This window comes from Salmo salar, chromosome ssa09 (assembly GCF_905237065.1).
Source record: "Salmo salar chromosome ssa09, Ssal_v3.1, whole genome shotgun sequence".
In the NCBI taxonomy this organism is placed as follows: domain Eukaryota; kingdom Metazoa; phylum Chordata; class Actinopteri; order Salmoniformes; family Salmonidae; genus Salmo; species Salmo salar.
The window spans coordinates 86,116,024-86,139,951 of NC_059450.1; the positions used below are offsets into that span (position 1 = coordinate 86,116,024).

The 23,928-nt window shown below is 43.2% G+C and overlaps 1 protein-coding gene across 3 annotated transcripts in view; it reads left to right on the forward strand.

Moving 5' to 3' along the window:
• Nucleotides 1–23,928, forward strand: part of LOC106592156 (neuroligin-3) — a 558,014-nt gene that overhangs the window by 288,482 nt on the left and 245,604 nt on the right. For all 3 annotated transcript variants that reach the window (XM_045724151.1, XM_045724149.1, XM_045724150.1), the window contains one exon: nucleotides 918–1,067. In XM_045724151.1, the coding sequence (XP_045580107.1) occupies nucleotides 918–1,067 (150 nt within the window). The remainder of the gene's footprint in view (nucleotides 1–917; nucleotides 1,068–23,928) is intronic.

Below are 23,928 nucleotides of genomic sequence, written 5' to 3' on the forward strand. Positions count from 1 at the left end.
TTCCCAATCTGGCCCTCAAACAATCATGGTCACCTAATCATCCCCAGTTTGCAATTGGTTCATTCATCCCCCTCCTCTCCACTGTAACTATTCCCCAGGTCGTTGCTGTAAATGAGAACGTGTTCTCAGTCAACTTACCTGGTAAAATAACGTGAAGAAAAAAATTACACTGTACTATATGTAGTATATCCTGTTTCATATACTGTACTGTATTATACTATATACATGTAGTATTTACTGTACATACATACAACATGTACAGTGAGCAGATAAATATAGCATGGTCTATTAGCTCATCACTGTCAACAGTGATTAGCATATGCAGTGTTTATTAGCTGTGTCAGGTATGTTGTCAGAACAGATCAGGCTCTTTATTTGGAAACAAACGGGTCTTCTGGGGGCCAAAACAAGACACAAATTGGATTATAAAGCTGTCGTTAGATTCACCTGAGGAGAATTCTAATGTACTGTACAACATCCAGCTTGCATCGCCAGCCCAAGTACTCTTGACTGGTGACAGATTCTCCTTTCCCCCGACATAATGACTCAGCATTTATCTGGTTTTCAATGGAAGTCAAATCATGACAAAATGACATAGTCCAATCTTTTTCTATCCACACTGGCTTGTTGACTTGGGGGTGCGTCTGAAATGGCATCATTTTCCTTATATAGTGCACTACTTCTGTCCAGAGCCTCTGGCGAAAGGCAGTGCACTATATAGTAAATAGGGAGCCATTGTGGACAGAGCCCTAGACTTCATTCCAGCATACAGTAGCTGGTACCTGGGAGGTGTCTGTGTGTGTCTGTGGTGTTTCACCCACTGCTTTCTGTCTGAGTGTTTGAGTTTACCCCTTTGCTGCTCTGGACGAGAGGGAGGATGGCAATGTGAATGTGTTAATGGTAAACAACTCTTCCAGACATTCGAGACACCGGGGCCAAACCGGTGATGGTGTACATCCACGGGGGATCCTACATGGAGGGGACCGGGAATATGATCGACGGGAGCGTCCTGGCCAGCTACGGGAACGTCATTGTGATCACCCTGAACTACCGCGTCGGAGTACTGGGTAAGGCTCTCTACTTCTAACGTCTTTGGTCATCTTTTCTACCACCGTTCTGCTGATGTTTTTGGAGCTTTTCTCTACGATCTGTTTTCCTGTGACAACCCTCAGAGGAGGCTGGTGGGAGGAGCTATAGGAGGACTGGGCTCATTGTAATGGTTGGAATGGAATGATGGAACGGAGTCAAACCGCCTACACATGAAAATGACATGTTTGACTCTGTTCCATTTACTCCGTTCCTGCCATTACAATGAGCCCGTCCTCCTATAGCTCCCCCAACCAGCCTCCTCTGGTAGGCCAGATATATATGTTGTTGACATACATACGTTAACATGTAAAGGTGTTTGCTTGATGCTGTTTACCTGATGTTGGATACCATGCTTGCTGCTGTGATACAAAGAGGAGTAATTATTGGGTGACACTGAGTGTTTTTCTGTTGCTGGGTTAGGAATAAATGAAGAAATTATTGTAATGAGAATGGAAAAAAAGACTTGATGGGATGGGCGTGATACCAGAGAGGATTTAGAGAGAGGGAGATGAGTGTGTGAGAGAGGGAGAGAGTAGGGAGGAGAGAGAGCGAGAAAGAGAGTGGACTGAAGAGCTGGATTGGCTGAGCAATAGAGGAGGAACAAGACTGGTACAGAGAGTTTAAGAGAGAAGAGAGAGAGAGTAAATGAGGCAAGAGAGAGAGAAGCACAGAGATGGAGAAGCAGAGAGAGAGAGAGAAGCAGAGAGAGAGAAGCAGAGAGAGGAGAGAGAGTAAATGAGGCGAGAGAGAGTATCAGAGGGAGAGAGAGACGCAGAGAGAGAGAGAGAGATAGAAGCAGGGAGAAAGAAGCAGAGAAGGAGAGAGAAGCAGAGAGAGAGAATCAGAGAGAGAGAGAGAGAGAATCAGAGAGAGAGAGAGAGAGAGAGAGAGAGAGAGAGAGAGAGAAGCAGAGAGAGAGAGAGAATCAGAGCTGGAGCTAAGGGGCTGAGCTGAGAGGCTGTTGGGAGGGCATTGACTCACAGCTGAATCTCTCTCAGACACAGCTCCATGGAAACTACTGCAGTTGCAGCAAGCAGCAATACAAAATGGAGTTTGTTAGTCAACACACTACCAGAGCTCTCTCTCTCCCTCTCTCACACACGCCACCACACACACACACACACCAGCACACATGCAGATGTACACACCACACACACACACACACACACACACACATACATACAATCAAAGCCCTGTTTTCATTTGGATCCTCTGGTGGAACATTGTTCCACCTCTTACAAATTGTCACTGCAAAATCATATTGGGGGTTTTGTATTGGTAGATAGATAATGCTGTTGTTGTTGTTTGTGCTCAGTTGACTCCCCAGTGTTTCTTTGAGTACAGAGCTGAGGAGAAACAGACTGTTTGATATGGTGGATATTGAGGGAAGTGTACATCACAGAAGTACTACTACAGTTGAAGTCGGAAGATTACATACACCTTAGCCAAATACTTTTAAACTCAGTTTTTCACAATTCCTGACATTTAATCCTAGTAACAATTCACTGTCTTAGGTCAGTTAGGATCACCACTTTATTTTAGGAATGTGAAATGTCAGAATAATAGTAGAGAGAATGATTTATTTCAGCTTTTATTTCTTTCATCATAGCATTGCCTTTAAATTGTTTAACTTGGGTCAAACATTTCGGGTAGCCTTCCACAAGCTTCCCACAATAAGTTGGGTGAATTTTGGCCCATTCCTCCTGACAGAGCTGGTGTAACTGAGTCAGGTTTGTAGGCCTCCTTGCTCGCACACACTTTTTCAGTTCTGCCCACACATTTTCTATAGGATTGATGTCAGGGCTTTGTGATGGCCACTCCAATACCTTGACTTTGTTGTCCTTAGGCCATTTTGCCACAACTTTGGAGGTATGCTTGGGGTCATTGTCTATTTGGAAGACCCATTTGCAACCAAGCTTTAACTTCCTGACTGATGTCTTGAGATGTTGCTTCAATATATCCATATAATTTTCCATCCTCATGATGCCATCTATTTTGTGAAGTGCACCAGTCCCTCCTGCAGCAAAGCTCACCCACAACATGATGCTGCCACCCCCGTGCTTCACGGTTGAGATGGTGTTCTTCGGCTTGCAAGCATCCCCCTTTTTCCTCCAAACATAATGATGGTCATTATGGCCAAACAGTTCTATTTTTGTTTCTTCAGACCAGAGGACATTTCTCCAAAATGTACAATCTTTCTCCCCATGTGCAGTTGCAAACCGTAGTCAGGCTTTTTTATGGCGGTTTTGGATCAGTGGCTTCTTCCTTGCTGAGCGGCCTTTCAGGTTATGTTGATATAGGACTCGTTTTACTGTGGATATAGATACTTTTGTACCTGTTTCCTCCAGCATCTTCACAATGTCCTTTGCTGTATTTCTGGGATTGATTTGCACTTTTCGAACCAAAGTACATTTATCTCTAGGAGACAGAACGCGTCTCCTTCTTGAGCGGTATGAAGGCTGTGTGGTCCCATGGTGTTTATACTTGCATACTGTTGTTTGTACAGATGAATGTGGTACCTTCAGGCGTTTGGAAATTGCTCCCAAGGATGAACTAGACTTGTGGTCTACAATTTTTTTTCTGAAGTTTTGGTTGATTTCTTTTGATTTTCCCATGATGTCAAGCAAAGAGACACTGAGTTTGAAGGTAGGCCTTGAAATACATCCACAGGTACACCTCCAATTGAATCAAATGATGTCAATTAGCCTATCAGAAGCTTCTAAAGCTATGACATAATTTTCTGGAATTTTCCAAGCTGTTTAAAGGCACAGTCAACTTAGTTTATGTAAACTTCTGACCCACTGGAATTGTGATACGGGGAATTATAAGTGAAATAATCTGTCTGTAAACAATTGTTGGAAAAATGACTTGTGTCATGCACAAAGTAGATGTCCTAACTGACTTGCCAAAACTATAGTTTGTTAAGGTTAAGAAGAAATTTGTGGAGTGGTTGAAAAACGAGTTTTAATGACTCCGACCTAATTGTATTAGGTCGGAGTCATTAACTTCTGACTTCAACTGTACATTCAATTCGGATCCCTGGTGTTGATAGAGGTGAGAGAGTTCTATTGAGTCAGTCACCAGGACTGTGTTGTCTGAGTGTTCTCTGTTCTACTGAGTCAGTCATCAGGACTGTGTTGTCTAAGTGTTCTCTGTTCTACTGAGTCAGTCACCAGGACTGTGTTGTCTGAGTGTTCTCTGTTCTACTGAGTCAGTCATCAGGACTGTGTTGTCTGAGTGTTCTCTGTTCTATTGAGTCAGTCACCAGGACTGTGTTGTCTGAGTGTTCTCTGTTCTACTGAGTCACTCATCAGGACTGTGTTGTCTGAGTGTTCTCTGTCAGTAAGGTACAGTACAGTATATTAAGGTGTTGTACAGGACAGTAAGGTGCAGTACATTAAGGTTCAATAGAAGGCAATATGGTACAGTACAGGGCAGTAAGGTGCAGTACAGGATAGTAAGGTACAGTATAGGGCAGTAAGGTACAGTACAGTACAGGACACGAAGGTACAGTACAGGGCAATAAGGTACAGTACAGTACAGGACAGTAAGGTACAGTACAGGACAGTAAGGTACAGTACAGGGCAGTAAGGTACAGTATAGGGCAGGAAGGTACAGTACAGGACAGTAAGGTACAGTACAGTATATTAAGGTGTTGTACAGGACAGTAAGGTACAGTACATTAAGGTTCAATAGAAGGCAATATGGTACAGTACAGGGCAGTAAGGTGCAGTACAGTACAGGACACTAAGGTACAGTACAGGGCAATAAGGTACAGTACAGTACAGGACAGTAAGGTACAGTACAGGACAGTAGGGTACAGTACAGGGCAGTAAGGTACAGTATAGGGCAGGAAGGTACAGTACAGGACAGTAAGGTACAGTACAGGGCAGTAAGGTGCAGTACAGGGCAGTAAGGTACAGTACAGGGCAGTAAGGTACAGTACAGGGCAGTAATGTACAGTACAGTACAGGATAGTAAGGTGCAGTACAGGGCAGTAAGGTACAGTACAGTACAGGACAGTAAGGTACAGTACAGTACAGGACAGTAAAGTGCAGGGCAGTAAGGTGGGGTATAGGGCAGTAAGGTACAGTACAGTACAGGACAGTTAGGTGCAGTACAGGGCAGTAAGGTACAGTACAGGGCAGTAAGGTACAGTACAGTACAGGACAGTAAGGTGCAGTACAGGGCAGTAAGGTACAGTACAGTACAGGACAGTAAAGTGCAGGGCAGTAAGGTACAGTATAGGGCAGTAAGGTACAGTACAGTACATGACAGTAAGGTGCAGTACAGGGCAGTAAGGTACAGTACAGTACAGGACAGTAAAGTGCAGGGCAGTAAGGTACAGCTTAGGGCAGTAAGGTACAGTACAGGACAGTAAGGTACAGTATAGGGCAGTAAGGTACAGTACAGGACAGTAAGGTACAGTACAGGGCAGTAAGGTACAATACAGGACAGTAAGGTACAGTACAGGGCAGTAAGGTACAATACAGGACAGTAAGGTACAGGGCAGTAAAATGCAGTACAGGACAGTAAGGTACAGTACAGTACAGGACAGTAAAGTGCAGGACAGTAAGGTACAATATAGGGCAGTAAGGTACAGTACAGTACAGTACAGTAAGGTACAGTACAGGGCAGTAAGGTACAGTACAGGACAGTAAGGTACAGTACAGGACAGTAAGGTACAATATAGGGCAGTAAGGTACAGTACAGGACAGTAAGGTACAGTACAGGACAGTAAGGTACAATACAGAACAGGACAGTAAGGTACAGTACAGGACAGTAAGGTACAGTACAGAACAGGACAGTAAGGTACAGTACAGGACAGTAAGGTACAGTACAGGGCAGTAAGGTACAGTACAGTACAGGACAGTAAGGTACAGTACAGGACAGTATGGTACAGTACAGTAAGTTTCAATGGAGAGACATACGGTATTGTACAGGACTGTAAGGTACAGTACGGGACAGTAAGGTACAGTACAGTACAGGACAGTAAGGTACAGTACAGGACAGTATGGTACAGTACAGTATAGGGCCGTAAGGTACAGTGCAGGGCACTAAGGTACAATACAGGGCAGTAAGTTGCAGTACAGGGCAGTAAGTTGCAGTACAGGGCAGTAAGTTGCAGTACAGGGCAGTAAGGTAGGGTAAAGGGCAGTAAGTTGCAGTACAGGGCAGTAAGGAACAGTGCAGTAAGTTTCAATGGAGAGACATAAGGTACAGTATAGGACAGTAAGGTACAGTACAGGACAGTAAGGTACAGTACAGGACAGTAAGGTACAGTACAGGGCAGTAAGGTACAGTATAGGGCAGTAAGGTACAGTACAGTACAGTAAGGTCGGGTACAGTACAGGGCAGTAAGGTACATTATAGGGCAGTAAGGTATAGTACAGGACAGTAAGGTACAGTATAGGGCAGTAAGGTACAGTACAGTACAGGACAGTAAAGTACAGTATAGGGCAGTAAGGTACAGTATAGGGCAGTAAGGTACAGTACAGTACAGGACAGTAAAGTACAGTATAGGGCAGTAAGGTACAGTATAGGGCAGTAAGGTACAGTACAGGGCAGTAAGGTACAGTACTGGGCAGTAAGGTACAGTACTGGGCAGTAAGGTACAGTATAGGGCAGTAAGGTACAGTACAGGACAGTAAGGTACAGTACAGGGCAGTAAGGTGCAGTAAAGGGCAGTAAGGTACAGTACAGGACAGTAAGGTACAGGACAGGGCAGTAAGGTACAGTACTGGGCAGTAAGGTACAGTACAGGACAGTAAGGTACAGTACTGGGCAGTAAGGTACAGTACTGGGCAGTAAGGTACAGTATAGGGCAGTAAGGTACAGGACAGGGCAGTAAGGTACAGTACAGGGCAGTAAGGTACAGTATAGGACAGTAAGGTACAGTACAGTACAGGACAGTAAAGTACAGTATAGGGCAGTAAGGTACAGTATAGGGCAGTAAGGTACAGTACAGTACAGGACAGTAAAGTACAGTATAGGGCAGTAAGGTACAGTATAGGGCAGTAAGGTACAGTACAGGGCAGTAAGGTACAGTACTGGGCAGTAAGGTACAGTACTGGGCAGTAAGGTACAGTACAGGACAGTAAGGTACAGTACAGGGCAGTAAGGTACAGTACAGGGCAGTAAGGTGCAGTAAAGGGCAGTAAGGTACAGTACAGGACAGTAAGGTACAGGACAGGGCAGTAAGGTACAGTACTGGGCAGTAAGGTACAGTACAGGACAGTAAGGTACAGTACTGGGCAGTAAGGTACAGTACTGGGCAGTAAGGTACAGTATAGGGCAGTAAGGTACAGTATAGGGCAGTAAGGTACAGTACAGTACAGGACAGTAAGGTACAGTACAGGGCAGTAAGGTACAGTACAGGGCAGTAAGGTACAGTAAAGGGCAGTAAGGTACAGTACAGGACAGTAAGGTACAGTACAGGACAGTAAGGTACAGTATAGGGCAGTAAGGTACAGTATAGGGCAGTAAGGTACAGGACAGGGCAGTAAGGTACAGTACTGGGCAATAAGGTACAGTACTGGGCAGTAAGGTACAGTATAGGGCAGTAAGGTACAGGACAGGGCAGTAAGGTACAGTACTGGGCAGTAAGGTACAGTACTGGGCAGTAAGGTACAGTATAGGGCAGTAAGGTACAGTACAGGAAAGTAAGGTACAGTACAGGGCAGTAAGGTGCAGTAAAGGGCAGTAAGGTACAGGGCAGTAAGGTGCAGTATAGGGCAGTAAGGTACAGTACAGGACAGTAAGGTACAGGGCAGTAAGGTGCAGTATAGGGCAGTAAGGTACAGTACAGGACAGTAAGGTACAGGGCAGTAAGGTGCAGTATAGGGCAGTAAGGTACAGTACAGGACAGTAAGGTACAGGGCAGTAAGGTGCAGTATAGGGCAGTAAGGTACAGTACAGGACAGTAAGGTACAGTACAGGACAGTAAGGTACATAGGCAAGATGATGGAAACATACTGTAGTGTAGTGAATATAGGCAAGATGATGGCTTCATTACTAAAGGCTTAGATCGTAGAAACTTCATCTGTACCATGTCGCTCTCCCAAAGGTTTGGTTGGTGCCTAAAACCAGTGAATCCTGGTAAGAAACAAATGTGATATTTCCGCACTCAGAAAATATGTCGTATAAAACGTATCTCATTTAAAAAAAAAAATTTATTCTATTTTGATTGTGTTATTTGAGATGATTTTAGGCCAGAGAGACATCATAGATAGACATCAGAATATATTGGAGGACAACCAGACCATCACTACAAGTACAGTACAAGGTCTCTCTTGTAAAATAGATTGTATCTCCAGACTAACCAGGGTAAATGAAGGTTCAATACAAATACAAGTAAGAAATCAAGTTGTACATCCTGGTCATGTCCTCTAACAGTTGGCTGAGAACAGGAGTCCTGACCTTGGATTTTGGCAGGACTCTGAGCCTTTGTTAATTTTTTATGCATTTAGAAACAGTAATTAAGTCTTTCCCTATGGGTGGGGGACATTGACATGCTCTGGAGAGCCTGTGACTAATTATATGAGTAAAGAGCAGTGATACAAGATACTCCCCTCTGACTGCCACTCATTACACACCATTAAAGAGACACAACAACCTAGGATTAAAGAACCACACACACACACACACACACACACACACACACACACACACACACACACACACACACACACACACACACACACAGGGACACACATAAGGACGCAAACACACATGTACACACATGCTTAGAGATACACACACACACAGTCAGGGTCACACAGGAATCAATTGGCTGGTGGAGGAAACAAGATGTTAATTTTGTAATTCAAATGGACAACCATGGCCAAATACAGAGTTCAGTTTGTATTTGTATTTATTATGGATCCCCATTAGTTCTTGTCAAGGCAGCAGCTACTCTTCCTGGGGTTTATTATGGATCCCCATTAGTTCTTGTCAAGGCAGCAGCTACCCTTCCTGGGGTTTATTATGAATCCATTAGTTCCTGTCAAGGCAGCAGCTACTCTTCCTGGGGTTTATTATGAATCCATTAGTTCCTGTCAAGGCAGCAGCTACTCTTCCTGGGGTTTATTATGGATCCCCATTAGTTCCTGTCAAGGCAGCAGCTACTCTTTCTGGGGTTTATTATGGATCCCCATTAGTTCCTGTCAAGGCAGCAGCTACTCTTCCTGGGGTTTATTACGGATCCCCATTAGTTCCTGTCAAGGCAGCAGCTACTCTTCCTGGGGTTTATTATGGATCCCCATTAGTTCCTGCCAAGGCAGCAGCTACTCTTCCTGGGGTCCAGCAAAATTAAGGCAGTCATACAATTTTAAAAACATTACAATGCGTTCATTACAGAATCCACAGCACCCTAAGTGTGTGCCCTCAGGCCCATACTCCACTACCACATATCTACAACACAAAATCCATGTGTACGTGTTTATTTATTTTATTTTACCTTTATTTAACCAGGAAGGCCAGTTGAGAACAAGTTCTCATTTACAATTGCGATCTGGCCAAGATAAAGCTAAGCAGTGCGACACAAACAACAACACAGTCACACATGGAATAAACAAACATACAGTCAATAACACAATAGAAAAAGTCTATATACAGTGTGTGCAAATGAGGTAAGATAAGGGGGGTGAGGCAATAAATAGGCCATAGTGGTGAAATAATTTCAATTTAGCAATTAAACACTGGAATGGTAGATGTGCAGAAGATGAATGTGCATGTAGAGATACTGGGGTGCAAAGAGCAAAAAAAAAAAAAGAAATAAATAACAGTATGGGGATGAGGTAGTTGGATGGGCTATTTACAGATGGGCTATGTACAGGTGCAGTGATTGAGCTGCTCTGACAGCTGGTGCTTAAAGCTAGTGAAGGAGATATGAGTCTCCAGCTTCAGTGTGTGTATGTTGACTCTAGTGTGTAGCATTAGGGTCCCACTTAGTGTGTTCTCCATATGAACTGGATCACAGTGGTGTCCTCCCCACTTAGTGTGTTCTCCATATGAACTGAATCACAGTTTGTGATTAAATATTAAACCTGTAATTAACCTGTAATTAGTGATGGGGGAACAATCTATCCAGAAGAGCAGAGTAATTTAACTCTGCTCTAGTGGACACGACAAGGTCCGGAGCCTTCTGCTTTTCTCTTCTACCTGATAATGTAATTGCACACACCTGGTGTCAGAGTTTGAGGGCACTAGAGCGGGGTTCCCAAACTAGGGCCTAATACCGTCTTTGAGCTCCCTTTGATCAGTGGAAAAAGCCTCACTTAACCGTTGCACTTGAATCATTCCCACAGTGAATGACTAGGCCCACTACGCTATGAAACAACACACTATTACAGAGACTTTGATATTACCGGCCGCAATTGATATGGTGAAAACAGTGTGTGGGGAGGCAGAGGCACAGAAACTCACATCAATACCTTTGTCAGATAACACTGTTATACAAATCATTTTTGGTATTGCTAGCAATCAAGAGGAAACTGACTGAACGAGTCAAAAAGTCCCCAGTTTACGCTCTCCAAATGGACGTTAGCTGTCAAGGCCGAGATGCCCATGCGTTGACATTTTTGTTCCCTATACATGTCGGGGGATTCTATTCACAAGGACGTATTGTTCTGTCTCACAACTCCAGAGCATTAAAGGGCACACGGGATGTTCAGTGTGCTGCGTGGCTGTACTGATGAAAAACTGATTCCATGGGATCGAAAGGTGGGCTTTTGTACAGATGGGGCTCCATCTATGGCGGGACGGCGAGCAGGCCTCTACACTCTAGTTATGAATGAGTCTCCCTCTGCCATATGGACACATTGTATGATACACCCACTGAGCTATACTGGATACACCGAGAGCACCTTGCGGCAAAAGAGCTGAGCACAGAACTCAGAGATATACAGTACTGCAGCAGATAACTTGGATTGTAAACGACATCAAGCCACATCCAGTGTGTTCACGCCTGCTCTCAAAACTATGATATGGGATCAGAGATGACAATGTTCTATTTCACAGTGAGGCTTAGTGGTTATCGAGGAGGAGTGTTGGAAAGATTTTTGTCACTGAGAGAGGAACTGTTGTGTCATTCACAACGGATGTAAAAAACAAACTGACTTGGTTGACTTGGTGTCATGAAAAGAAAATGTCTCTCTTTCTCTATGTAACAGACTTATTTGGGGAACTGAACGAACAACGCAAGCATGCAGGGGAAATACCAAAACATTCTACAGATGAGTGACCAAATCAGTGGATTCAGAGGAAAGAATTCTTATAATAAGAGTGATTCTTTCAAAAGCCAACCATTCCCCCTTCCCTCAGCTGTGCATGTTTCTAACAGAAAATAACATGAAAGCCAACCATTCCCCCTTCCCTCGGCTGTGCATGTTTCTAACAGAAAATAACATGAAAGCCAACCATTCCCCCTTCCCTCGGCTGTGCATGTTTCTAACAGAAAATAACATGAAAGCCAACCATTCCCCCTTCCCTCGGCTGTGCATGTTTCTAACAGAAAATAACATGAAAGCCAACCATTCCCCCTTCCCTCAGCTGTGCATGTTTCTAACAGAAAATAACATGAAAGCCAACCATTCCCCCTTCCCTCGGCTGTGCATGTTTCTAACAGAAAATAACATGAAAGCCAACCATTCCCCCTTCCCTCGGCTGTGCATGTTTCTAACAGAAAATAACATGAAAGCCAACCATTCCCCCTTCCCTCATCTGTGCATGTTTCTAACAGAAAATAACATGAAAGCCAACCATTCCCCCTTCCCTCGGCTGTGCATGTTTCTAACAGAAAATAACATGAAAGCCAACCATTCCCCCTTCCCTCAGCTGTGCATGTTTCTAACAGAAAACTGCATCAGTAAGTGTCCCGCACGAGTGATGTCTGCTCAACCTCCAGTGCTTGGAAGAGCACTATGGCTCCTACCTCCCAATCCGTTTGACTGTGATCCTGGCTCAGTTGACACGCCGGTAAGTGAAATCGAACAGCTGATCGAGCTGTCATGTGACTGAATGCATTCACAGGTCAATACGGAGGAATTTTGGTTCCTGACTCAAAGAGAATAATACCCTGTTGTCTGCCTCTGAGGATTAATGACATGTTCAAAACAACTGGGAACTCAGGCCTCTTTCTACAACTCTGACTTTCGCACCTGAAGATCACTGACATCAGGATTTGACTTCGTATTTTTCTGAGTTCCTAGTTGTCTTGAAAACAGCATAAAACTCATGGTACCCTTCACCAGCTCATATCTGTGTGAAGCTGGATTCAGTCTCGTCTGCATTAAAACCGAATGTCCATCCGTGTTGGATGAGACAGCAGAGATGAGGTGCGCACTGTCGACCACGCCCCTTGACTTTGAGAAGCCCCAACGCGACTTGCATCAAGCACACCCATCTCATTAGTGATGGTGAGATAAGATACATTATGTCAGAATCATTTGCATTTGACTGTCATAGCCCCACATTAAAAGTATGTGATGGTGAGTTGAGAAGACAATCAGAAATACTGTTAGAATGTTTTTCAATTGACTGCCATAGTCCCAAATAAAAAAGTTAACATTGTCTGTTAATTACATAATTTTTTTCACACAGTTGGGGTCGCGATACTTTTTTGATATCAAAATGGGGTCATGGACCAGAAAAGTTTGGGAACCCCTGCACTAATATTCTTTTTCGTAACGATTCTCTCGTCTTTATTTTTTGCTATGTAGTTAACGTTAGCTAGGGCAAGTTGGCCGTACGTGCGCCAAAGCTCTGGTACTTTTCCTTCTCTAGCTTGTTGTCCATCTTCTTTTTAAATGGTGAGCCATCATGTTTTCAGCATTTTCATTTCTATGTTTGATCAAAACTTGTTTTCTCTCTTGTCCCTCTGCAGCAGACATGGTGAGCAATATATTTGGAACATCAATTCGCAATAAAATCGCAGTATCGAATTGCAATACATATAGAATTGTGAGGATCGTGAGAATTGCAACACATATCGTATCAGCACATTAGTATCTTGATAATATTGTATAGTGAGGTCCCTGGCAATTCCCAGCCCTACCTGTAATAAATTCCCCTACGTTGTTTCCACACCTTACACATCTAAATGGGGAAAGAAAGGCAGAGATATGAAACTTTTCCAAACAGAGCCCCAGGAAGGTTGCGGAGTCCTCACTTTGAAGACACAATTACTGTCACAGTATTGGAGGAGAGAGAGAAGAGGGAGGAGAGAGAGCAGAGAGATGGATGATAGGAGAGAGAGGAGTGAGAGGAGAGAGAGGGATTATAGGAGAGAGAGGGACGATAGGAGAGAGAGGAGATAGAGGGATTATAGGAGAGAGAGATGAGAGAGGGATTATAGGAGAGAGAGAGAAGAGAGAGGAGAGAGAGGAGATAGAGGGACAATAGGAGAGAGAGGAGAGAGAGGGACGATAGGAGAGAGAGGGACGATAGGGACGATAGGAGAGAGAGGGACGATAGGAGAGAGAGTAGATAGAAGGACGATAGGAGAGAGAGGAGAAAGAGGGATTATAGGAGAGAGAGAAGATAGAGGGATTATAGGAGAGAGAGAAGATAGAGGGACGATAGGAGAGAGAGGAGAGAGAGGGATTATAGGAGAGAGAGGAGAGAGGGATTATAGGAGAGAGATGAGATAGAGGGATTATAGGAGAGAGAGGGACGATAGGAGAGAGAGGAGATCGAGGGATTATAGGAGAGAGAGGAGATAGAGGGATTATAGGAGAGAGAGGGGAGATGGTTTATAGGAGAGAGAGGAGAGAGAGGGATTATATGAGAGAGAGATGAGAGAGGGATTATAGGAGAGAGAGGAGATAGAGGGATTATAGGAGAGAGAGAGAAGAGAGAGGAGAGAGAGGAGATAGAGGGACGATAGGAGAGAGAGGAGATAGAGGGATTATAGGAGAGAGAGAGAGAGAGAAAGAGGAGAGAGAGAAGATAGAGGGACTATAGGAGAGAGAGAGAGAGAGAGAGAGAGAGAGAGAGAGGGGGGGATTATAGGAGAGAGAGGGGAGAGAGGGATTATAGGAGAGAGAGGGATTATAGGCGAGAGAGGGATTAAAGGAGAGAGAGGAGATAGAGGGATTATAGGAGATAGAGGAGATAGAGGGATTATAGGAGAGAGAGGTGAGAGATGCATTATAGGAGAGAGAGAAGATAGAGGGATTATAGGAGAGAGAGGAGATAGAGGGACGATAGGAGCCAGGTAGAAGAGAAGACGTAGAATGGACCTTATTTAATTAGAATAGGAATGGTGGTGACTTTGGCCCTGGTTATAGTCTCTTCTCTCTCACAGAGGTACAGTAGGTAGCGTTCACATTCTAACAATACATTAACAGGACAGTGAAAGTATGATTTAAGGTGTCATAAATTGGTATTGAAATATTGAATAGGCTACTGCAGCCTGTCCTTTTCACCTTTTAAACTGATCATGCTTTATTAATACCAGTTCCATCTGGCTTCTCCACAGATAGACATGAAGAAATAATAACAATTCCCTCATTTAGCACATTGTCTCCATTAAATGAACTAAGATGAATTCAGACGGTTGTATTTGTCAGGAGTTTGGTCAGTATGGTATTAATACATTTCTTTGATTGCCCAAGAAGGGATGCGTTAGAGGGGTAGTGGAGGTGGAAACCTGTATTAGTGAGAGAAAGAGCTGAGAGCACCATCTTTAGAGTTGTCTGGTCTGTTTTCTACTTTAAATTAATTATCTTGTCTCAATTATTCCCTCATCCCTTTAAGCTGCCTAATTAAAAGAGCGTACATTTTTTCATTAATATTGTTGTATTTATTTATTTATTTATCAATTTTCACTTGAAATTGTACGACCCCGGCTTTGAATCTAAATTAATTTTTGCAGCTGCCAGTATTCAAATTAAGGGAGTCCTGCTTCTATACTTGAGGGGGAAAGAGATGGAAAGTTACAATCAGAGTTGCATCTTTTCCCTCGTTTTTCCTCTCTCGTCTGCTGGGAACAAAGTGTTTAACTCTTTAGTACTATATAGCAAACATAGAGCGCATACAGTACCAGTCAAAGTTTGGACATACCTACTCATTCAAGGGTTTTTCTTTATTTTTACTATTTTCCACATTGTAGAAATAACACATATGGAATCATGTAGTAACCAAAAAAGTGTTAGTCAAATCCAAATATATATTAGATTTTAGATTCTTCAAAGTAGCCACCCTTTGCCTTGATGACAGCGTGTATTCATGGTATCAGAACTCAGGATAAGACACAGATGCAGATAGCTAGAGTTACAGATGTTTATTGACCCAATCAGGGGACAGGCAAAAGACAGGTCTAGGGCAGGCAGAGGTTCGTAATACAGGGCAGAGTCAAAAAGGTACAGAACAGCAGGCAGGCTTAGGGTCAGGACAGGCAGAGGTTCGTAAACGGGTCAGAGTCAGGCAGGTACAGAACGGCAGGCAGGCTCGGGGTCAGGGCAGGAAGAGGTTCGTAAACGGGTCAGAGTCAGGCAGGTACAGAACGGCAGGCAGGCTCGGGGTCAGGGCAGGAAGAGGTTCGTAAACGGGTCAGAGTCAGGCAGGTACAGAATGGCAGGCAGGCTCGGGGTCAGGGCAGGCAGAATGGTCAGAACTGGGGAAACTAGGGAACAGAACTTGAGAAAGCAGGGAGACAGGAAAACATGCTGGTAAGACCTGACAAGACAAGATGAACTGGCAACAGACAAACAGAGAGCACAGGTATAAATACACTGGGGATAATGAGGAAGATGGGCGACAACTGGAGGGGGGTGGAGACAAGCACAAAGATTGGTGAAACAGATCAGGGTGTGACAGAACCCCCCCGCGTAGAGCCCAAAAAACTCTCATCGGCCCCAGAGTTGATGAGTACCTGGAGAGATGTTGACCGTTTCTCCTAGAGCAGGATGGCATGGAAAACGGTGTGAGTAAGGGGAGAGGAAAAGTTATCCATATGGCCCACCAGAGTACTCGCCCCTTCTTGATGAGCCTAGGTTTTTAATGGGCAGGTAGCTACGAAATGTCCCGTAGCTCAACAATATAGACAATTCTGGGTGTGTAATCGGTGTCAGCGCTCAGTCGAAGTCAATCTAGCATAAAGACAGGTGAAACAGATCAGGGTGTGAAACATGGATGCCAAGGGAAGCCAGGCTTCCCCAAAATAATGGACCAATAAAAAAATACAAATTACAAAAATAATGTATCTTTCATCTGTGTGTTTCATAATTTCCCTTCAATTCACAAGAGGCTAAATGTGTCTCACAGGAGAAAGCATCCGAGCGAGACAGCGCCCCTCTGTCTCTACGTGTATCCCATCTATCTGATGCTGTCTGGTCTTTAACGACTATGACATTGTTGCCGCCCGTAGCATTGAAGGCAAGGAAAGCCAGCAAGCATTTGGCCTCCTGTGTGTATTTTGCATACGTCATTTACAGAAAAACTTGAATTGTTGCATCTCGTTGTGTTGTTGTCCTCCTGTGTCTAGCTAGCTAAAATTGTCCCTTTCCTAAATTAGCCATATATGGTGATAGGGATTTGGATTTATGGTTTTACTTCATTCTCCGTACTAGCCAATGATTACAGTATAACAGCGATTCTGATCCAACCATTAATTCATACATTGTTGTGCCCCTGGCCTGAGAAGACAGAAGTTCAATATGTATCTAGATGTAGAAGGCTAATGTAAACTAGCTAACGTTGCCCATGAAAGGAAGTTAGTATAGAGAGCAAGCATTTTAGTCAGGTAGCCTAGGATAACAAAAACTAAAAGTGTGTTCTGTATGACAGAGTGATAGACCGTTTCATCAACATGACAGAGAGGAGGATGGCATTGGAGTTTCTCTACAAGTAGGGTGAGTCAACATGTTTCTTCCACTTGCACGAACACAAACACACACACACACAACACGCACCCGCACCCGCACACGCCACACACACACACACACACACACACACACACACACACACACACACACACACACACACACACACACACACACACACACACACACACACACACACACACACACAGAGAAATCAGAACCATGGACAGCCAAATCATATTTAGCTTACGTTGATTGGACCAAATCGTTTTTGGTAGCTTTTTGTTGTCACTGTATTAGACTAAGCATTGGTGATTTGATGATGTTGAAATATTGAAGTTGAGCTGGAATAGTGGAGGCAACTCATGTTTTCTTTGTGACTTAAAAAATAAAATAATGTTTAACTAGGCAAGTCAGTTAAGAACAAGTTCTTATTTACAACGATGGCCTACTGGGGAACAGAGGGTTAACTGCCTTGTTCAGGGGAGGAACGACAGATTTTTACCTTGTCAGCTCAGGGATTCAATCCAGCAACCTTTTGGTTAGAGGCCCAACGCTCTATCCACTAGGCTACCTGTTTCCCTGTTACTTGTGCTAGCTCTCTGTGGTTCTAATATATAGCAACTCAGGTCACAGTAGAATATAGCAGCTCAGGTCACAGTAGGATATAGCAACTCAGGTCGCAGTAGGATATAGCAGCTCAGGTCACAGTAGGAAATAGCAACTCAGGTCACAGTAGGATATAGCAGCTCAGGTCACAGTAGGATATAGCAACTCAGGTCACAGTAGGATATAGCAACTCAGGTCAAATGTAGGATATAGCAACTCAGGTAACAGTAGGATATAGCAGCTCAGGTCTCAGTAGGATATAGCAACTCAGGTCACAATAGGATATAGCAGCTCAGGTCATTTCAGTAGGATATAGCAGCTCAGGTCACAGTAGGATATAGCAGCTCAGGTCACAGTAGGATGTAGCAGCTCAGGTCATTTCAGTAGGATATAGCAGCTCAGGTCTCAGTAGGATATAGCAGCTCAGGTCACAGTAGGATGTAGCAGCTCAGGTCATTTCAGTAGGATATAGCAGCTCAGGTCACAGTAGGATATAGCAGCTCAGGTCACAGTAGGATATAGCAGCTCAGGTCTCAGTAGGATATAGCAGCTCAGGTCATTTCAGTAGGATATAGCAGCTCAGGTCACAGTAGGATATAGCAGCTCAGGTCACAGTAGGATATAGCAGCTCAGGTCACAATAGGATATAGCAGCTCAGCTCACAGTAGGATATAGCAACTCAGGTCTCAGTAGGATATAGCAGCTCAGGTCTCAGTAGGATATAGCAACTCAGGTCACAGTAGGATATAGCAACTCAGGTCACAGTAGGATATAGCAGCTCAGGTCACAGTAGGATATAGCAGCTCAGGTCTCAGTAGGATATAGCAGCTCAGGTCATTTCAGTAGGATATAGCAGCCCAGGTCACAGTAGGATATAGCAGCTCAGGTCACAGTAGGATATAGCAGCTCAGGTCACAATAGGATATAGCAGCTCAGCTCACAGTAGGATATAGCAACTCAGGTCTCAGTAGGATATAGCAGCTCAGGTCTCAGTAGGATATAGCAACTCAGGTCACAGTAGGATATAGCAACTCAGGTCTCAGTAGGATATAGCAGCTCAGGTCTCAGTAGGATATAGCAACTCAGGTCACAGTAGGATATAGCAGCTCAGGTCACAGTAGCATATAGCAACACAGGTCACAGTAGGATATAGCAACTCAGGTCACAGTAGGATATAGCAACTCAGGTCACAGTAGGATATAGCAGTTCAGGTCATTTCAGTATACACTCTTAGAAAAAAGGGTTCCAAAAGGGTTCTTTGGCTGTCCCCATAGGATAACCCTTTTTGGTTCCATATTAAACCCTCTGTAGAATGGGTTCTACATGGAACGTAAAAGGGTTCTACCTGCATCCAAAAAGGTTCTTCAAAGGGTTTTCTTTAAGGTTATAGATAGCACCTTTTATTCTAAGAGTGTACGCTATGTTTTCTAAAGGCAGTGAAAGAACAGGAAGGCCACCCAGGACAGTTCAGGGTATGAACCAATAAGCTATGGCAGCTCAGGTCATTTTATTATACACTATGGTTTCCTTAAGGCAGTGAAGGTCATTTCACTATACACTATGGTTTCCTTAAGGCAGTGAAGGTCATTTCACTATACACTATGGTTTCCTTAAGGCAGTGAAGGTCATTTCACTATACACTATGGTTTCCTTAAGGCAGTGAAGGTCATTTCACTATACACTATGGTTTCCTTAAGGCAGTGAAGGTCATTTCACTATACACTATGGTTTCCTTAAGGCAGTGAAGGTCATTTCACTATACACTATGGTTTCCTTAAGGCAGTGAAGGTCATTTCACTATACACTATGGTTTCCTTAAGGCAGTGAAAGTCATTTCACTATACACTATGGTTTCCTTAAGGCAGTGTAGGTCATTTCAGTATACACTATGGTTTCCTTAAGGCAGTGAAGGACATGTCAGTCTATGGTATAGTCAGCACAGTTGATACAGCATGGCTTCTAAAGGCGGTGAAGGCCCAGGTTATTTCAGTGTATAATACAGTAGACTATGGCAGTTCAGGGTCAGTGTGTGTGTGTGTGTGTGTGTGTGTGTGTGTGTGTGTGTGTTGTGGTCTGATAGGCTTTAGTTAGTTGAGTAGTACTGCTCTGACCACGACCTGGTTGAAGCAGAGGTCACTGGGACTATCCAAGGCTGAAAGGGAATCTGAGATTATTCGAACATGATCATGCTAATTTAATGCTAGTCTCCGATCCAAGCAATCTGGATGCATTATCTAGGTTGTGGTGTTTGAGGTGCTGTATGTGAATGTGGTTGGTTCATGATATGGCAGATACAAGCCTTGTTATGCTGTGAGTGTAAGGATGTTAAACAACCACTCCTTGATTCCCAGATGGTCTTGCTTTGTAAGGATATACACTGGAGCAATGGGTGTAGAAAACCACATTCCTCCATTTTCTTTGCAAATGGTGCAAAGAAAGCAAATTACCAATTTGACAAATGTTTTAGATATATTTAGCCATTAGTTCGCTGGATGAAACATTGAGTTTTCCAGATGTGCCTTTCCTTGGAAAGTTACATCACAAGTATCGCTAAGTGGGTCATAGCACAATTGAAAAGTTATCAGACAGCCTTATGTTTCGTCTTTTTAAACCATTTATTGATCTAATGTACCACAAGCATGACAAGTCTGTTCAACTCCCAACATTTAGCTAAAGTTATGCAGGATTTACGTGCAAAATTCTTGATAATAGAAATTCTAAACAGAAAGTGAAAGGAAACCCAAGAATGAAAGATGGCACGTGTACTCTCTCTCCCATAATCCTTAGGAGGGGAGCGTAGACAGAGATGTACTTGGTTTCATTGGCATTGAGATGAATTCATCCAAATTAAGCAGAGAACAAAAATATATATTCATCCTATTAACGTCAGGGAGTGAGGGATTGGAGTAATGATTTTCATGCTCTACGCTAGCTGCTGACGCTTGTTGTTGACGATGCTCGTTGTGCAATTCACCAAACAGGATATAAAAACCTCTTCTGTGATTAGCTATGCTGTCTAGGACTTGTATCTCCCATGCCTCGACAGTGGACAGCATCCTAAATGGCAAACAAGTGGTGCACTATATAGGGACTAGGGTTCCATTTGGGACAGATATAATTTACTCCCCATTCCTGGCCAGTTGTCGTGTTTATGTCGAGGGTCAGATGCGTCCAGGACAGGTCACTTATAAACAACTGAAATCACGGCATCTGGATATTAACTCTTCAGTGATCTAGGGCCTCATTTATCAACCGTACATTTCTCTCATTTCTGGCGTATGTGGAGATTCTAAGATATGCGGGTGCAACAAATGATTTGGATTTATCAAACTGGTGCACGCAACATATACACATGTTTTCATTGATAAATCAAAGCCATACTATATTTGTGTGCTCGTGAACGAGCATTACAGCCCCGCCTGGAATACAGCCTCCATTCACCTTTTATGGTAACAACAACGCCCTCACTGGTGTGTGATTTGGAAATGTTGGAACTGGGTCATGACAGTTTTTCTGAAGCGCAATGGCAAATTTGATCACATTTCTGCAGAGGTGTGGGCAGAATGTTTTCATCTTTTGCAGTGACTGACTTTTTCCAACAGAAAAATGCATGCCGCCAGTATAGTGACTAACGCTGGCCACCGAAGATCCATTGTCTGTTCCAACGATTTAAAAGTAAATGCTACAGCCCACACTTCTATACAAAAGACGAATTGTTGTTCATGCCTACCCATACTGTCAAACATTTTAAATAGGCTACCGGTCTATTTACTTTTGGGCATGCTTGGCTATTGAATGAGCGATGGATAAATGGTGGCATGGTTGACTATTGAATGAGTGATGGATAAATGGTAGCATGGTTGACTATTGAATGAGTGATGGATAAATGGTAGCATGGTTGACTATTGAATGAGTGATGGATAAATGGTAGCATGGTTGACTATTGAATGAGTGATGGATAAATGGTAGCATGGTTGACTATTGAATGAGTGATGGATAAATGGTAGCATGGTTGACTATTGAATGAGTGATGGATAAATGGTAGCATGGTTGACTATTGAATGAGTGATGGATAAATGGTAGCATGGTTGACTATTGAATGAGTGATGGATAAATGGTGGCATGGTTGACTATTGAATGAGTGATGGATACAGTGGGGGAAAAAACTATTTGATCCCCTGCTGATTTTGTACGTTTGCCCACTTACAAAGAAATGATCAGTCTATAATTTTAATGGTAGGTTTATTTGAACAGTGAGAGACAGAATAACAACATAAATCAAAAATGTTATAAAATGATTTGCATTTTAATGAGGGAAATAAGTATTTGACCCCTCTGCAAAACATGACTTAGTACTTGGTGGCAAAACCCTTGTTCGCAGTCACAGAGGTCAGACGTTTCTTGTAGTTGGCCACCAGGTTTGCACACATCTCAGGAGGGATTTTGTCCCACTCCTCTTTGCAGATCTTCTCCAAGCTGCTTGGCGATGGTCTTGTAGCCCATTCCAGCCTTGTGTAGGTCTACAATCTTGTCCCTGACATCCTTGGGGAGCTCTTTGGTCTTGGCCATAGTGGAGAGTTTGGAATCTGATTGATTGATTGCTTCTGTGGACAGGTGTCTTTTATACAAGTAACAAGCTGCGGTTAGGAGCACTCCCTTTAAGAGTGTGCTCCTAATCTCAGCTCGTTACCTGTATAAAAGACACCTGGGAGCCAGAAATCTTTCTGATTGAGAGGGGGTCAAATACTTATTTCCCTCATTAAAATGCAAATCATTTTATAACATTTTTGACATGCGTTTTTCTGGATTTTTTTGTTGTTATTCTGTCTCTCACTGTTCAAATAAACCTACCATTAAAATTATAGACTGATCCTTTCTTTATCAGTGGGTAAACGTACAAAATCAGCAGGGGATCAAATACTTTTGCCCTCACTGTAAATGGTAAACTATTATTTGTTGTGTAGCAGGAATACATCTCTCATGTCAGAAAGGAAAAAGGAGAGACATGTCCTATATAATAAAAGACATGTCCTGTAATATAATTATGATATAGGCCTATAAAGTAAAAGACTTGTCCTGTAATATAACTATGGCAACATGCTGCTATGTGATCACCTTACCAACGGCATAGCTGTCCATTATTATAATTCCTGTACGTCAAACACCTCCATTTCCCCCCAAATAAATATATTTGCTTACAATACAATTCTTCAACCACTAGAAGGTGTGTGTACCATTGGTCTGATATACACACATTTCCCGTCAAGTTCAAAATGGATAAATACCAACCTTGGCAGGAAAACCTGCTCACGCAAGGTTTAGTCTTTTTTATCTGCCCCGTACCTTCGATAAATGAGGCCCCTGCTCTCTAGGAGCTGTTTCCCCTCTGCCAGGACAGTGGTACTGTTTCTATTCAATGTTAAGGACCAGAAGCATTCAGGACAGATCATTCAGGACAGGTCATTCAGGACAGGTCGATGTCTGTATAAACAAAACGATGAAGCGATTATGACATTTGTATGCTTACTCCTTTGCTCTTGTCGCAATTTTTTATTCTCATGGCCATCTAGTCTGGGTAAAACATCTTCTTAACTAATGGCTTGATTGGCTAAATTTTCCCACTACAGTTTTGGTGACCCTGAGTGATTATGAAATTACAATTTAACCTTACACTATCCACTGCCCAGTTAGATCCAGATAGACGCATGTGAAACAAGCATGTGTCTACGATATATAGAACATTACCTTCAGGACATTAGGTAGCGGTATCTCCTTTCAACCAGCCAGAACACTTGTTGTTCCTTTGTGGCTGTCTATCTTGTGATGAAAAAATAGTAATTAGGGCCTTTGTTGAGCACAGAGAAATGGTGAAAATGCTTTTAAAAGACATCAAAGACCACGCAGGCTAACAATGGTTTGGTTTCATCTGGGTCAAGGGCTTCTGAAGCACCTAATTCAAAAGAGAAATGTTTCATCAAAGATGGCTGCTCTTGGAAGTGGTGCTGAAATGGAGACGTGGATCGGTGAAGACGAGTGCTTTGTTGTTAGTAGTTTGACCTTCTCATGTTGCATTACATGACAATGCTTTGAGGATGCTTATTGTCTTGTAAATGGGAAAGTTCAGTTGTCCAACTGAATGCATTCAACTGAAATGTGTCTTCCGCATTTAACCCAAACCCTCTTAATCAACATCCATGTCTTCAGCAACCGGGGAACAGTGGGTTAACTGCCTTGGTCAGGGGCAGAACGACATATTTTTACCTTGTCAGCTAGGGGATTCGATCCAGCAACCTTTCGGTTACTGGCCCAACACTCCTAAATGGCACCCTCTTCTCTTTAAAGTGGATTACATTTGACCAAAGCCCTATATTGTACACTACATTTAACCAGAGCCCTGTATAGTACA